The 18,268-nt window shown below is 33.1% G+C and overlaps 1 protein-coding gene across 1 annotated transcript in view; it reads right to left on the bottom strand.

The window, feature by feature from the left end:
- Positions 1-8,407: 8,407 nt before the first annotated feature.
- Positions 8,408-18,268, bottom strand: part of C6H14orf39 (chromosome 6 C14orf39 homolog) — a 60,961-nt gene continuing 51,100 nt past the window's right edge. The window contains exons 16-17 of the mRNA XM_041757797.1: positions 16,150-16,207; positions 8,408-8,607 (exon numbers count right to left, since the gene is read on the bottom strand). Coding sequence (XP_041613731.1) covers positions 8,408-8,607; positions 16,150-16,207 — 258 coding nt within the window. The remainder of the gene's footprint in view (positions 8,608-16,149; positions 16,208-18,268) is intronic.

The following is an 18,268-nucleotide window of genomic DNA, read 5'->3' as shown; positions in this document are numbered from 1 at the left end:
CGCCTCTCTCTCTCTCTCTCTCTGTGACTATCATAAATAAATAAAAAAAAAAAAAAAAAATTCACAGCAGAAATTTTAGATTTAGATTGGAATGTTCTTAACCTGAAACAGGCAACTATATAATAATCTACAGCTATCATACTGAATGGTGAAAGACTGAACGCTTTCCCCCTAAGATTAGGTAAAAAGCGAGGATGTCTTCACTCCCTATGTCCTATTCAACATCCTACTAGAAGTCCTATCCAGTATAAAGAAGATGTGGTTTATGTATACAATGGAATATTACTCAGCAATTAGAAACGACAAATACCCACCATTTGCTTCAACGTGGATGGAACTGGAGGGTATTATGCTGAGTGAAATAAGTCAATCGGAGAAGGACAAACAGTGTATGTTCTCATTCATTTGGGGAATATGAATAATAGTGAAAGGGAATATAAAGGAAGGGAAAAGAAATGTTGGGAAATATCAGGAAGGGAGACAGAACATAAAGACTCCTAACTCCGGGAAATGAACTAGGGGTGGTGGAAGGGGAGGAGGGCGGGTGTTGGAGGGGAATGGGTGACGGGCACTGAGGTGGACACTTGATGGGATGAACACTGGGTGTTTTTCTGTATGTTGATAAATTGAACACCAATAAAAATTAATTAAAAAAAATAAAATAAAATAAAATAAAATAGATTATAAAAAAAAAAGAAGTCCTATCCAGTGAAATAATGTAAGCAAAAGAAATAAAAGGCATGTATATTGAGGGAAAAAAAAAGAAACGAATCTGCTTCTATTTGCAGACAACATGATTACTTACACAGAAAAATCCCAAAGAATCTATAAAAAAGCTACAAGACCTATAAGTGAGTTTAACAAGTCACAGGATGTAAGGTTAATATACAAAAATCAACTTTATTTCTCTATACTAGCAATAAATAATTGGCATCCGAAATTTAAAAAGTAGAAAAAATAAAGCATTTACAATAGTACCAAAAGGAGAAAAAGAAGAAAAATAAATATAAGAAAATATGTGCAGAACCTGCACTATGAAAATAACAAAATACTAATCAAAAAAATCAAAGAGATGTAAGTAAATAGAGAAATATACCATGCTGATCATTAGAAGATTCAAAATTGTTAAAAATGCTGAATCTATAGGGCAGCGGCACTTCAGTGGCTCAGTTAGTTAAGCATCTGACTCTTGATTTCAGCTCAAGTCATGATCTCAGGGTTGTGGGATTGAGCCCCAGGTCAAGCTCTGTGCTGGGCATGGAGTCTGCTTTGGATTCTTTCTTTCCTTCACCCCTTCCCCTAAAAAAAAAAAAATGCTGAATCTATAGGTCTAATGCAATCACAATTAAGATTCCAAAGATATTTTTAAAAATGAACAAGCTGATTCTAAAATATATATGGAGAGGCAAAACAACTAGAAGAACTAAAATAATTTTTACAAAGAATAAAGTTGGAGGACTTGCACCACTCAATTTCAGGATTCATTATAAATCCACAATAATGAAGACAATGTATTGTAGGTGAAAAAATAGACATCTAAATCAATGGAAAAAAATACAGAACCCCCAAATAGATATATATAGGGGTGCCTGGGTGGCTCAGTTGGTTGAGCATCTAGATGATTCTTGATCTCAGCTTAGGTCTTGATCTCAGGATTGTGAGTTCAAGCCCCAGGTTGGGCTCCACGCTGGGAGTGGAGCCTACTTAAAAAAAAAAAAAAAATAGACCTATATAAACATACCGATTGATTACTGCCAAAGATACAAAAGTCATTCAATGGAAAAAAGACAATCTTCAACAAATGGTGCCACTCAAAAGTTTATCTTGATACATACCTCACACCTTATATAAAAATTAACTTAAATGTATTACAGACCTAAATGTAAATACAAAACTCTAATTATTTTTAAAGATTTTATTTACATATTTGAGAGAGAAAAGGAAGCATAAGCACAGGAGGAGAAGGAGAGGCAGACTCTCACTGAGCAGAGCCCAAGTGGCTCAATTCCAGGACTCTAGGATCATGACCTGAACTGAAGGCAGATGCTTAACCAACTGAGCCACCCAGGTGCCCCAATTCTGAAATTCTTAAAGTTTATTTATTTAATTTTTAATCCAATGTGGGGCTTAAGCTCACAACCCTGAGATCAAGAGCCAATGCCTACAACAAAGCCAGCTAAGCACCCAAAAACTAAAATTTTTAAAAGAAAAGATAGCAGAAAAATTTATGATTTAGGGTTTGGCAAAGAGCATATCTAAAAAATAACCAAAAGTATAATTCAATGACAGACTGGACTTTAATGTTTAAAAATTTTAAAACATTTTTCTCTGTGAAAGACCCTGTTAAGAGAATAAATAGATAAGTCACAGATGGGGAGAAAATAACTGCAAATCACATTATCTAATAAAGGTCTTGTATACAAAATACATAAAGTACTTGCATAACTCAACAATAAAAAATACCCTCCAATGTTTTTTAACAAACACAGGTATTAAGATAGCAAATAAGCATATGAAAAAATTCTCAACGTCAAGTAGGGAAATGCAAAATGAAACTACAATGATACACCACTTTATATCTATGAGAATGGCTGAAATCATAAAAACTGGAATACCGAGTTTTGGCAAAGATGTGAGTCTTCATACATTGGTGGCAGGGACACAAAATGGTACAGTCACCTTGTTAAATAGTTTGGCAATTTCTTGTAAAGTTAAGCATATACTTATTGTGCAACTCAAGAATCCCACTTCTAGGTATTTACTCAAATGAAATAAAAATTTACATTCACATAGAATTCCATACATGAATGTTTTTGCAGCTTTACTCATAATCTCCAAAATCCACTTCCCTGCCTATCAACATGCAAACAAACTGTACCATATCCATACAGTGGAACACTTAATTGATTCATACAACAGGGATGAAGCTTAAATACTATGTTAAGTGAAAGAAGCCAGACCCCAAAGGCTAAAATATAGTATGTTTCCATTTATATGACATTCTGGAAAAAGACAAAACTAAAGGGACAGAAAACAGACCCATGGTTTCCAGCTTTGAAAGTAGAGGGAGGGCTTGAATACAAAGGGTTACTAGGGAATTTGGGGGGTTATGGGCCTGTACTATATGGTAGTGGGGTGGTGGATACATAACTCTATTTGTCAAAATGAATAGAACTGTACATCACAAAGAGGGAGTTTTACTACATAAAAAATTTTAGGGGTGCCTGGGTGGCTCAGTTGGTTAAGCATTCTACTCTTGATTTCGGCTCAGGTCATGATCCTGGGGTCATGAGATTGAGCCCTACTTCGGGCTCCACACTCAGTGGGGAGTCTGCTTGAGATTCTCTCTACCTCTCCCTCTGCCCCTCTCCTTGCTTGCACGTGCTCGTTCTCTCACTCTCTCAAGTAAAAAATTTTTCAAAATTTTTTTGAAAAAATTTTTCAAAAGCAAAAAGTCTTCACTTTTTTTTTTTCCAATGAGGAATTCAGATAAACTTAAGATGGGTTGCACAATGAATGTAACTGGATTATGAGTGACATAATCATAATTAGGGGGTAAGGAAGACAAGGAGCTATCCCAAGTAACCTTGAAAGTGTTTTGGCTAGATAATCTAACACCACAGACTAAAAGAAAGTACACAAACACTATATATACCCTTTGTCATTGGCCAGAAAATGGCCCCCCCAAAAAATATCCATATCCGACTCCCTGGAACCTGTTGATGTGACCTTATATGACAAGAAAAGTGTGAGGGAGGATCTTTGCAGATGTGATTTAGTTAAGAATCTTAAGATAGAGAGATTATCTGAATTAACCATCCAAGTAGACCCTTAATGCAACTACATGTTCTTATAAAGGAAAAGCAAAGGGAAATTTCATATATATAGAGAAGGTCACGTGAAAGCAGACAGAGAAAGATTTGAAGATCCTGGCAGTGATAGTTAATTTTATATGTCAATCTGGCTAAGCTATCATGTATCATTGTTTGGTCAAACACCATTCTACATTTTGCCATGAATGTGTTTTTATTTATTTTTTTTTTTTATTTTTTTTATTTTTTTATGAATGTGTTTTTAAATGTGATTATCATTTAAATCAGTAGATGTTGAATAAAGCAAATTATTATTCATAGTGTGAACAGACTTTATCTGATCATTTGAAGACCTTAGGAGCAAAGACTGAGGTTTCCCAAAGAAGGAATTTGGCTTTAAGGTTGTAACATAGAAACTCTGCCTGAGTTTCCAGCCTGCCTGGTCTACCTTGTGTATTTCAGAGTCAAGACTGCAACATCAACTCTTAGCTGAATTTCCGGCCTGCCAACTTGCCCTATAGATTTAGGATTTGCAATTTCCACAATCATGAGAACAAATTCCTTAAAATAAATCTAGATGATGGATGGATATATAAACAAAAGACAGAGATGGATGCTATTGGTTCTGTTTCTCTGAACTCTAACATAATAGCCTTGAAAACTGGAGTGATATGGAGGACACAGGCCAAAGAATCCCAGCTGCCACCAGAAACTCGAAGAGGCCTCTGTACAAAGTATGGTCTTGTTCACACCTTGATTTTGGCCCAGTAAAACTGATTTTGGATTTCTGGCCTCCAGACCTGTGAGAGAATAATTTCCTATTCCTATCCACCAAATTTGTCCCAGCACCCATAGGAAACTAACATACCCTAATGTATAAATGTTTCTCACAGGATATGGGTTCACAATTCTGAAATTACATGTATACTAGGGTTGAACAAAAGAGTAAATAAATTATAATTAATGAAAACCAAGTTTCTCACTGTCAGAGAAAGAGGTTTCAAATAAAACGAGTAGAATGAATGACCCTCATGTTGATGGAGTTATCAGTACAAAGTCATGTTTTAAGTATGTAGATAGATGACTGATAGACAGATGTGTACATGGGTTAATATACAAACATATATTTCCTAGCTCTATCCACTGAGAATTAGTGATACCACAGTAACTAGAGTGGATTAGACCTCCTTTGAGGATAAATCAGTCTTAACTGATTTTGGAATATTCCTCTTGTAAATATAGAATACCTTTCCTAGGGATGCCTGGGTGGCTTGGTGGTTGAACATCTGCCTTTGGCTCAGGGTGTGATTCTGGGACCCAGGATCAAGTCCCACATCGGGCTTCCTACATGGAGCCTGCTTCTTCCTCTGCCTGTGTCTCTGCCTCTTTCTTTGTGTCTCTCATGAATAAATAAATAAAATTTTAAAAAAAGAATACCTTTCCTAATCATAGAGAAAAAACTTAATCTAATCATATTAAAATAGCTTTATTTCTTAAACATAATCAGATATGCAGTTTTAGTCTTTCTACTAAATGTAACAGGGTGCTCTGGGACTGGACTCCACATTTCTAAAGCCTTATTGAATAGAAGTGGAGACAAATTCCTATTTTGAAGATGACAACTATTTTGAAGATTTCATCCATCATTAGGGGAACATTGCTCTTTAAAAAATTATCTTTAGAAGGCTATTTGATTTTACAGTTATTTCTTGGTCTATATTAGAAACACTGTACATATTTTCACTAGTTGAGATTTATGATATTCAAACACAATCAAATAACTCCAGGTTCCTTTCTCTTTTTACCTTATATACAGATGGCATTCAATCAAATACATCTCTTTTAAGCAACATATACTTTTATAATTTTAGGTGTCAGCCACATCAAACTACCACACAATTAGTTGTTATGACCTGGAACCTATCACCACATACCTGGACCAGCGCAACTGCCTCCTACTTGATTTAGTTCTAATTTCTCCCAACTCTAACTGTATTACCTAATTAATGTTTCTTAGTCATTCCTTTTATCTTGCAACTCTGGCATTTAAGAAAGAAGTTCCTTATCAGCTTCAGAAACCAAGTCAAAACACCTGAAGATTCTCTATAAATCAGTCTTACCATATCTATTAATTTCAATTTCCAACTATTACTCTCCTTCTGTTTAGGCCTATTTTGAATTTCCTCCATTTGTACTAAATTTGTGATTGCATTTTTCTCTTGCTCATATTCCCTTTACAGAAAGCCTTCCTTGCCTCTTTTACCAATTCAGTTCAATTCTATTAATTCAACAAAAAATTAATGAAATCTTACTAGTCACTAGAGTTAGGCAACAAAAATGCAAAGCTTAAAAAAGGCAACAACATTAACACTCAATAATTTTACAATCTATATAACTTTAATGTCCTAATTTAAATCCTACCTCTTTAGTGAATCCTTCCCAGGCTTTCCAGTCCATGATAAACTTACTTTTTATTTTTATTTTAAAATATTTTTATTTATTTATCCATGAGCGACACAGAGAGAGAGGCAGAGACATAGGCAGAGGGAGAAGCAGGCTCTCTGCAGGTATACTGATGCGAGACTCGATCCCAGGACCCCAGGATCATGCCCTGAGCTGAGGCAGACACTCAACTACTGAGCCACCCAGGTGCCTGATATCCTTCCCTTTTATAATTCTTAAAGCACTCAATCTCTTCTCTACCACAGAGCAAGCTGTAAACTATAGAATTTGATTATAAGTTATTTTATTGTAATGTGCTTTTGTTGCTTCATAAGTTATGTCTCAACTAAATTATAAATTCTTTAAGCATAAGCCTCTGTCTTTAAGCTCTTCTATGTGCTCTCAAAGTGCCACGCACACTGTAGATACTTTAAAAATACTTATTTCACTTTACCTCTTTTATTGATACATAATACTGGTGTGCTAGGCATTGCTCTATTTAAAGTAAAAATAAACCAAGGAATCACTGGGTCTCTCAAGACTAAAACCAGTTTTGAACCTCTTAAATAACAAATAAACCAATTACAACATTTTCTCCTTTCTCATATATAGACATTGGCTAATGTTTTTATTATATTAAAACTATTAATTAATTCAATCATAGGGTAAATAAAATATTTGATATAAAAAAGAAAACATCAGGTTTTTAACTGAAATTTTCAGCTTTCAACCAGTTGAAGCTTTTATTTTTTAAACAGAGTTAAAAGTTTCCTTAAATTCTCTCATTATTTGTATCATTCTCTTCTAACAAGCCTTTGGGAAGGTTTAATATAATTCAATTGTGATATGTTGTGGACACCCTGAAGAACCAAGAGATATTCTCAACCAAAATTTGGTTTGGGTATTCAGACTAATGGCCCTACACACACCCCAGTAGGTTATGAAAAGATTTATTACTCATATAATGACATTTTCTGGCAAGAGCAGGCCGGACCTAGTTTGTCTGAAAAAGACTTGAGCAATCAGAGAAAGGAGACTAGCTGTGAGTTTTCATGCTGTTTGGGAGTGGAACCAGAACAAGAGTTCCTATGTATGGCTTGAACTTCCCACTGGTGCTAAAGGTAGGAACATCTGGGCTTTCTTATCAGCTTGATCAGATATGGAGCAGAAGGGAAAGAAAATGCAGTGAAGCTTAAAATCTGTCAGCAGTCACACACCAAAATTTGGAGTCAAACTCTTTATTACTCAATAACTCAATGTAACTAATTACACAAAATACAAAAATGTTGAGTAATATGTTCATAAAATTTCATCAAATTTTAAATATCTTCATTTAACCTATATTATTAACAAGCAAATGCTGCATATAAAACATGAAGGTGAATTTTTTTGTTAGAGATAGAAAACAAAATTTTAAATGTTCTTCAAAAAAGTTTAAGCAAGAAAATATAACAGTATCATCATTAATACAACAATCTAATTTTCAGAAATGATTTGAGCCCTTTGTATTTAATTTCTTTCCATTAAAGATATTAGAATAACTAATAAAAGTAGAATTTTATTATTTGTTATATTAGAAGAAAATAACATTTCATTCACTATCAATAACATGAATTCTGTGAGATTATTATTAAAGTACCACTCTTTATACTACAATGAAAGTGAAGCATACATGAAACACAGTAGTTTTAAAAGCATTTTTTAGTAGCTAATGTACAAAGTATACCTCAGCATTAATTGTGCATTAGTTACTGCTAAAAGATCTTCTGAGGGTCTAAAGTTCTGGTTCTTATCAAAGAACCTAAAATACTACCAGAATGAAACTTAGTTTCTGGGGAGAAGCAGACTTAAAATTTATAGTACAGACTAATGAAAAGGCATCAAATTCTATTAAGATTAATTCTGCCTAAAAATGGCTTGCAAAATCCACACCAAAATAAATAACAATAGCAAATACTGCAAATAAAACAAAATTTGATGACACAGGGTTAATTTCCCTCAATATTTAAATATGATCAAATAATATAACTATAATAATCTATTATTGCTTTAATCAACAAAAGATAGTAGTCTTCATTTTTAAAGTAATAATGTAAATTTATGCCCTAAATGATCACAGAGCAGTTAAATAATTTGAGAAATTAGTAATTAGTTCAAAAAAAAGTAAACTGTGTTGTATTTTGTGAGGAAGATGAAAAACCTTTTACAGAAGAAGATGTTGAGTTTTGATCCTGTTCAAATGAAAATGGAAAACTAAAATCATCTTTTCCAGTTCCAAATGTATGAGTTGAAGAGTCTGATGAAAAAGAAAATGTAAAAGCATCTTCTCTTTCTGATTTCCCAAATAAGTTTCCTGAGGAAGATAAACATCACAATATCATACTATTCATGTTACATTATTTGCATAATCTACTGAATTACAACATACTGTAAACAATAAATAGGGTAACACTGAATGACTTATAAAGTTGATATTTAACTGTATTTCTATGTGCAAACAACTGTCCTTTGTACTATGAAAAATCAAGTAGATTCAAACTTACTTTCAAATAATCTGAACTCAAGTGTAAATAGGGGTAGCATATATGGTTAAAAAAATAGGTGGGGGATAAAACAACTCAAATGGAGAGAAAAGCACAGAGGCACAGAAACAGGCATGCATAGAAGTATAAGAGAAATCAGTTCAGCCTGTCAGGAGCACTGAGAAATAATAAGTTATTAAAAGGTATTAAATAAGATGAGCTTGGAAAGACTGCTGAATGGACATTCAATCCAGAATCCAGACTTTGATATGTAAGAGGAAGCCATTAAAAGTTTTCAAGTAAAAAAAAAATAAAATAAAATAAAAGTTTTCAAGTGGAGGGGCACCTGAGTGGCTCAGTCGGGTAAGCATTGGACTTCTGTTCAGGTCATGATCTCGAGATTGTGAGATCAAGTCCCATCTCCCACTCCACAATGGCTGTAGAGACTGCTTAAGATTCTCACTCTTCTTCTCCCTCCCTCCCAACAAAATAATTTAAAAAAAATTTTTTTTAAGTTTCAAGTGGAGATATGACAGGATTTGAACTACTTTCTGAGAATTACTAAGGAAAGAATGCATTAAGAGGCTGAAATAGTAGAGTATCTAGAAGTGGGTAGGGATAACAGGAAAGAGATGATGAAAGTTTGGTCTTATAGTCATAGCAAAGGGAATAGGGAAAGAAATAAGAAATGCTGGATCTGAGAGATACTGCAGAAGTCAAACTTACTCAACTATTGTTTATAAGTTACTACAATGTATTGCTTGTGGCATTCATTGTTCAAGGAAACAGAATAGTGAAAAGGTTCTAGAGTTCTAAAAGGAATATTTTAAGATTTTTAAAAAATTTATTTGAGAGAGAGAGTACAAGTGTGTGTGTATGTGGGGCAGGGTGGACAAAGGGGAGAGGAAGAAAATCTCAAGCAGACTCCATGCTGAGCATGGAGCCTTATGCAGGGCTCTATCTATCTCATGATCCTGAGATCATGACCTGAGCTAAAACCAAGAGTCAGATGCTTAACCAACTGAGCCACTCAGGTGGGAATTTCTGAAATCAACTTTGCTTAACTGATTATTTGGATAATGATTCCAAGAACTGCCCCTTAGGGAAAACATTATTTAATATTCATTATATTATGTAAGACTGTAAATATAAAAATATTTTTAGTATACTTATTATAATTTTTAGTTATTATTAAACAACTCAAAATGCACAGTAATCTAAAATCTTACTTGAAGCAAGTCTGTTAAAGCACCTGTATTTTTTTCCATGGAGAACCAATTCAATTAGTACATTAAGCAGAACAATTTACTTTGTGGTACTTTGAAGATTCATGTATCTTTAAAAACCTCAATTATGTCACCCTAAGTAAAGCTGAGCCAACCAGAATTAGGATGGGTGCATGGAGGGATGGTTAGAAAGACAGATGGACTAATTACCAGATACTTGAGTTCTTCCTTTATCCCTTTATTTTTCCATTGACTTCAGTACACATCCATAAGACTTAAACAAGGGAAAATAGCTGTAATATAGCTATAGGCTCAGAAAAAACTAAAATCTCGAATCTGCCTTTGAATGAATGAATATGATTTTTAAATTTAATTTCAGAAAAAAATGTTCTTATGAAGTCTTTATTATAAATTATAAATAATATAATTATAAATTATAATTTATATATAAATTATATATATATCATTATAAATAATATAATAGATGACTGTGCAAGGTGCTGGACAATTCAAAGGTGAATAAAACAGAACCCCTGTCCTCAAAGACCTGTGATTAGAAGAGATTTTATATATATTGATAAATAGTAACAAAAAATAGAATATTTAAAAGTATATCAAAAAAGAAACATGCAGAAAAGTGAAGGAGAGATCTTTTGGAATGAAAAGTTGAAGGGAAAAAAAGGATTTATGGAACCTGGTCTTGCAAGATGGTTAGAAAGAAATGGAAGTTGGGGTGCTTGGGTAGCTCAGCTGGTTAAGTGTCTGCCTTCGGTTCCGGTCATGATCCTGGGGTCCTGGGACTGAGCCCCACATCAGGCTCCCTGGTCAGCAGGGAGCCTGCTTCTCTCTCTCCTCCCCGCCTGTGCTCTCTGTTGCTATCTCTGTCTCTCTGTCTTTCTCTCAAATAAATAAATAAAATCTTTTAAAAAAAGAAATGGAAGCTGAGGATTTCAGGAAGAAAAATATGGGAAAGAAAGGTGGGCATATTTGGGACGTAGTGAGTTCTTCAGTCTGGCCAAAAGTATACATTATTCTTATAAGAAAAAAAGCTTAAAATATATGTTAGAACAAGGTTAGATACAACACATTAACAGAATAAAAGAAAATAATCATATGATCATCTCAATAGATGCAGAAAAAGCATTTGGCAATACTCAAAATCCATTCGTGATAAAAAATTAACAATTTAGGCATAGAAAGAATACATCTCAATATAATAAAGGCCATATATGACAAGCCCACAGATAACACTATACTTAATGGTGAAAAGAGGAGAGCTTTTCCTTTAAGATCAGGAACAAAATAAAGGTGCCTGCTGTTACCACTCCTATTCAAAGTAGTACTAGAAGTACTAGATAGAGCAATCAGGCAAGGAAAAAGAAATAAAAGGCATTCAAATTAGAAAGGAAGAAGTAAATCTGACTCTATGTACAGACTACATGATTTTATATATAGAAAATCCTAAAGACTCTACCAAAAAACTGCTATATCTAATCAATTAATTCAGTAAAGTTGCAGGATATAAAATTAATATACAAAAAATCAGTAGCATTTCTAAACACCAACAAAAATTATCTAAAAAAGGAATTTTTAAAAATGATCCTCTTTACAATAGGATAATATTATAAATATTGTACTGAATAAAATATTTAGGAATAAACTTAACCAAGAATGCTAAAAGACCTCTACTCTGAAAACTACAAGACATTGGTAAAAGAAGTTAATGAAGACACAGATATATGGAAAGTTATCTTGTGTTCATGTATTGGAAGAATTAAGATTGTTAAAATATCACTACTACTGAAATCCATCTATAGATTCAATGCAATTCCTACAAAGATTCCAATGGCATTTTTTTTATAAAAGTAGAAAAAATGCTCCCCAAATTTATATGAAACCAGAAATGACTCCCAAAAGCCAAAACAATCCTGAGAAAGAACAAAATGGGAGGCATCACACTTCCTGGTTTCAAGTTAAATTATCAAGCTATATTAATCAAAACAGTATGACACTGGCATAAAAAAACAGACAAAAGGATCAACAGAACAGAGCTGAGAGCCCAGAAATAAACCCACGCATATATATAGTCAACTAACATTTGACAAGGGAGGCAAGAATACTCAACGGAGAAAAGACAGTCTCTTCAATAAATAGTGCTGGTAAAATTGGATACTTACATGTAAACAGAATGACATTAGACTCCTATCTTACACCACTCACAAAAATTAACTTGAAATGGATTAAAGATTTAAATTTAAGACTGAAAACCATGGAAGTCCTAAGGACTCCATGACATAGGTCTTGACAATAATTTTTTAAAGATTTTATTTATTTGAGAGAGAGAGAGAACATGAGCCAAGAAAGGAGCAGAGGGAAAAGGAAGGCGACAATGATTTTTTGGGTATGACACCTATAGTATAAGCAACAAAATTTTAAAAATTAACAAATGGAACTACATCAAATTAAAAAGCCTCTGCACAGCAAAAGAAAAAATAAAGTGAAAAGTGAGAAGGCAACCTAGAGAACAGGAAAAATATTTACAAATCATGTATCTGATAAAAGACTAATATCCAAAATACATAAAGACCTCACACAACTCAATAGCAAAAAAAATTAATAATTCCATTAAAAACAGGCAAATGACCTAAGTAGACATTTTTCCAAAGAAGATACTACAAGGCCAACAGGTACTATGGTGGCCAACAGGTATATGAAAGGATGCTCAACATCACTAGTCATTAGTGAAATGCAAAAAATCAGTAGCATTGATGATTGCCATCATCAAACCCACAATGAAATATCATCTCACATCTGTTAGAATGCTCCTTATCAAAAAGACAAGAGATAATAAAAGCTGGCAAGGATGTACAGAAAAGGGAACACTTGACCACCACTCGTAGGATTGTAAACTGGTATAGCTACTATGGAAAACAGTATGGAGGATTCTCAAAAAGTTAAAAATAGAGAAACCATATGATCTAGCAACTCTACCTCTGGGAATATATCCAAAGAAGATGAAAACACTAACTCAAAATGATATGTGCACCTCCATGTTATAGCAGCAATATTTGTAACAGGCAAGACATGGAAACAACTTAAGTATTCATCAGTAGATGAATGGATAAACAGTTGTGATATATATATATATATATATATATATACATATATACACATGGATGTGTATATATATGGATGTGTATATATGTTATATATATGTGTGTGTGTACACAATGGAATATTATTGAGGCATAAAAAAAAACAAGGAAATCCTGCCATTTACAGTAACACTAATGGCATTATGTGAGTGAAGTAAGCGAAAGACAAATGATGTATGATCTCACTTATATGTGGAGCTGACAAAGAATGGAAAGAAAGAAAAAAAGAAAAAAGAAATGAAAAGAAAAAAGAAAACCAAACTCATAGAAAAAGAGATCAGATTTGTAGTTACCAGAGGTTGGGGGCGGAGGAGGGGAATTTAGAGGAAAGTAGTCAAAAGATACAAACTTCCAGTTATACGATAAATGGTAATAGGGAAGTCAGGTACAACATGATGACTATAGTTAACACTGCTATATGATATATAGGAAAGATATCTAGAGAGTAAATCCTAAGAGTTCTTATCACAAAGAAAATTATTTTCATTTTTTCTTTTTCTTTTTACTGAATCTATATGAGATGTTGGATATTCTTTAAACTTACTGCAATAATCATTTAAAAATATATGTAAGTCGAGCCTTTACACTGTACATCTTAAATTTATCCAGTCATGTATGTCAATTATATTAATAAAACTGGAAAAAAGACTAAAAAAATAAGGTCCTAAAGTTTAGAAGTCAGGGAAGGAACATATAAATTTGATCAGGACCTATATTATAATATTTGAAGTGAATGAGTGTCAAATGACTAAGGTTGTCAAAGGAAAGAATATTAAATAAATTTATTATTTTAGATAGTAGGCATTTAAAGAATGTCTACAATTGGTAGATGCATTCTGGTCTCAAAGCATTACATGCCATTTATGATAATTCCAAAATGTATGTTTCCACACCGCTGAATTCCAGATTCATATATACAATTTCCTACTTTACTTTTACTTAGCTATCTAATATTATAGGCTTTTCAGTTGTTAACAGTTCCAAAACTAAACTTCCAGCTCCTGTCAATCTCTAATGTATGGCCTTCCATATTCCAATAAATGACATTTCCATTTTATAGTTACTCATGTCAAAATCTTCAGATTATCTTTATTTCTTTCCTTTATACCTAACATCTGGTCCATAAGCAAATCCATACAACTCTATCTTCAGAACCCTTAATGACCAGATCTGACCACTTCTCACCACTTCCACTACCACTATCCTTGCCATCATTAATTCTCACACATATTATTTTAGTTACCTAATCAATCTCCCTGATTACACCCTTGCTTCCATACAGTCTATTCTCCATATAGCAGCTAAATAATTCTCTTAAAACCTATTAAATCACTTCGGTCCTTCGCTCAAAACTCTCCAATAAGCTTCCCATCTCACTTAGGAGAAAAACCCAAAGTTCTTAATTGTCTTAGGGCCCCATATGGTTTGCTCTCCCTCCAACCTTTCTGATTTAATTTCTTACAAGTTTGTCCTTTCTTACTTGATTCCACTTATACTAATTTATCCTCAATTCAATGAACATACTGAGCATGCTCCCATCTCAAGACCTTTGCATCTACTGCCTAGAACACTTATCCTAGTAGGTTGTACCTGGCACTTCCTTCTGGTCTTTGCTCAATGCCTTTCAGTGATGCCTTCCCTTACTATCTTGTATCACAATCACCTTCCCAATCCAAGTTCTCCCTATTTCCTTTACTCTGTTTCACTTTTCTTAATAATATTTATCACCACCAGTAAGTAAAGAGGTAACATCAAGCCTGCACTCATTCAAGACCACCTGGAAGAATGATCTTGAAGTCTTTTTTTTTTAAATTTTTTTATTATTATTTATTTATGATAGTCACAGAGAGAGAGAGAGAGAGAGAGGCAGAGACACAGGCAGAGGGAGAAGCAGGCTCCATGCACTAGGAGCCCGATGTGGGATTCGATCCCGGGTCTCCAGGATCGCGCCCTGGGCCAAAGGCAGGCGCCGAACCGCTGCACCACCCAGGGATCCCTGATCTTGAAGTCTTATTTCTCACAGCACTATTTTCTTAGAAAATACAGAATTAAAATAAATGTATAATGTTGTATCTTCCTAGTGTACTGTGAGGGACTGCACTTGAAGTAGATGAGATGAGTTCAAGGTGACCTACATGCACCATACCTTTTGTCCATAGTAGCCTAACATGTCCCGTGTGAGTGAGGTGACAAATGAAACCTTATAATTTGGGGAGCTGGTGGGCTGGTGAGATTAAGATACCATAAATGCTGTTATTACCTATTCTGTATCTTTCTATAAACCTAAGTAAATCTAATATTAGATTAAAAGTTGTAATGTATGGATCCAACTGCCTCTTCAAACCCTTATCAACTGCTGTTTCATGCACTACCTGACATATAATCATTTTTCTACTTTCAGTTTCTCCCACCAGAACAAAAGCCCCATTAGAAATTTTCATTCTTAAAAAAAAAAGAAAAGAAATTTTCATTCTTGTCCACTATTCTATGACCAGAGCCAAATATAAAATATACTATATGTATATACACATACATTTAAAATGTAAAAACATAAATATTTTTATGCTGGATATAAAATATACTATATGTATACACACACACACACATATATATATTTATATGTTGAATTAATCATGGGACAAAAGAAGAAAGAAGATCCAATAAAAAGTAAGCACCAAAGAGAGCAGAGGAAATCTATAAACTTCAGAAAGATGAGAATAGTCAACTACATTAAATGCTGCAAAGATAGTGAATATGATAAAACACAAGATTCCCATAATGTTTAATAATTGTTAAGTCACTAGTAATACTGGAGAATTTGGTGGAGTAGTGAGAAAAGAAGTTAAATTGCTACCAAAAATAATTAGTGAGTGTTGCAGAAGTAACAATTTTAAAAGAATAAACTGAGGGCCTGAGAAAATCAGAGGCAAACTAAATAAAAAGTGGAGAAATTAACATGTTTTTTATATGCAGCAAACTTCAAATCACTTACCAATTTCTTGTTGTGATGAGAGAAGGTTTAAATTTCCTGCGGAATTATGTTCACTAAACTGAAAAATAATTTTCATTCATTATTACTCATGAAGTCAGTAGAACAGTATATATATGGCATTTATATTTGACCATAAAGCCTGGTTCTTCTAATTAGCATAATAAATATAGACAAAATGGTAAGAGCCTATAGCATACTACTGTACTTTAAAAAAAGAGACCTATCTTTAAAACCTATCATTTGCTTATAGTAAAATAAGGCTCATTTTCTATTTCATTAATTTCTTTTATCTTATTTTTTCATTATATTTACATTGGGTTTACTTTGTTCTTATTTTTCTAGATTTTCAAGGTGAAAACCTAATTACTTATTTAAGACTTTTCTATTAATTGAATTACTTAAAATAATAATTAAATTATTTAAAGCTATGGTTTTGTTCTGGTTTTGGCAACATTCTTCAATTTTGACACACTGAATTTTCATAATCATTCATTTCAAAATCTTTTCTAATTTTTCTCATGATTTCTTCTTTGATCCATGGCCTACTTATTTACAATTTTCCTTCTCTGTTATTATTGATTTCTAATTTAGTTATATTGTGGGCAGAGAACATATTCTTTGTGATTTCAATCCTTTGAAATTTATTATGACTTATTTTATGGCCCAGAATATGGTCTTGGTGAATGTACCATCAGCACTTGAAAAGAATATACAGGCACACCTCAGAAATATTACAAATTTGGTTCCAGATCACCACAAAAATGTGAATACACAATAAAGGAGATAAAATGAATTTTTTGGTCTCCCAATGCATATAAAAGTTACGTTTACACTATACTATTAGGTGTGCAACAGCATCATGTCTTAAATGCACATACTTAATATTTTAAAATACATTTTGCTAAAAAAAAATGCTAACCTTCATCTGAGCTTTCATTGAGTTTTAATCACTGACCACAGACCTCCATAACAAATGTAATAATGAAAGAGTTTGAAATATTGTGACAATTACCAAAATGTGACACGTAGATACAAGGTGAGAAAATGCTGTTGGAAAAATGATGCCAGTAGACTTGCTTGGCAGAGGTTTGCCACAAACTTTCAATTTATTTAAAAAAAAAAAGCCGTATCTTCAAAGTATAATAAAATAAGACATGCCCATATAAGCTGCTATTGCTGGATGTGGTTGGTGTTCTCTACATGTCAGTTAAGTCAAGGGAATTGGTGGTGGTGTTCAGATTTTATAGATCTTTATTGATTATGTTGTCTAATTCAATCAATTTTTGAGAGAAGAGTACTAGAAATCTCCACACAAGTTTGTGTTTTTTTTCTATTTCTCCCTTTAATTTGGTCAATTTTTGTTTCTGTATTTTTTTCTAGTATAGTTGACACACAATGTTACATTAGTTTTTGGTATACAACTTCGTGAATTGACAAGTTTATATATTATGCTATGTTTATACATTATGCTATGTTCATCACATTGATAGCTACAATCTGTCCCATTACATTGCTATTACATATCATTGACTGTATTACTTATTGTCTGCTTTTCATTTATTTCTGTATTTTGAAGCTATTATTAGGCATATACACATTTGTCATTATTATATCTTCCTTAAGAACTGGCCCCTTTATCCTTAAGAAATGTCCTTCTTTATATCTAGCAATATTCTTTGCCTTGAAGATTACCTAAAATCATATAAGTATAGCCATTTTACCTTCTTATAGTTTTTTTATATATCTTTTTCTTTCCATTTACTTTTTTTACTTTCAAGATTTTACTTATATTGCAGTTAGTTAACTACAGTATAGTATGAGTTTCAGGTGTAGAACTTACTGCTTCATCACTTACATATAACACCCAGTGCTCATTACAAGTGCCCTTTTTAATGCCCATCACCCATTTACTCCATCCCCCCACCCATCTCCTCTCTAGCAACACTGTTTGTTCCTGATTCTTAAGAGTTTCTTGTAGTTTTCTTCCCTCTCTGTTATCTTTATTTTTCCTTCTCTACCCCATGTTCATCTGTTTTGTTTCTTAAATTTTACATTTGAATGAAATCCTACTTTTCTTTCTCTGATTGACTTATTTCACTTAGCATAATACCCTCTGGCT

The sequence above is a fragment of the Vulpes lagopus genome, chromosome 6, assembly GCF_018345385.1.
Source record: "Vulpes lagopus strain Blue_001 chromosome 6, ASM1834538v1, whole genome shotgun sequence".
NCBI lineage: Eukaryota > Metazoa > Chordata > Mammalia > Carnivora > Canidae > Vulpes > Vulpes lagopus.
Note: the sequence above shows the minus strand (reverse complement) of the source record. Positions and strands in the feature narration are given on the sequence as shown.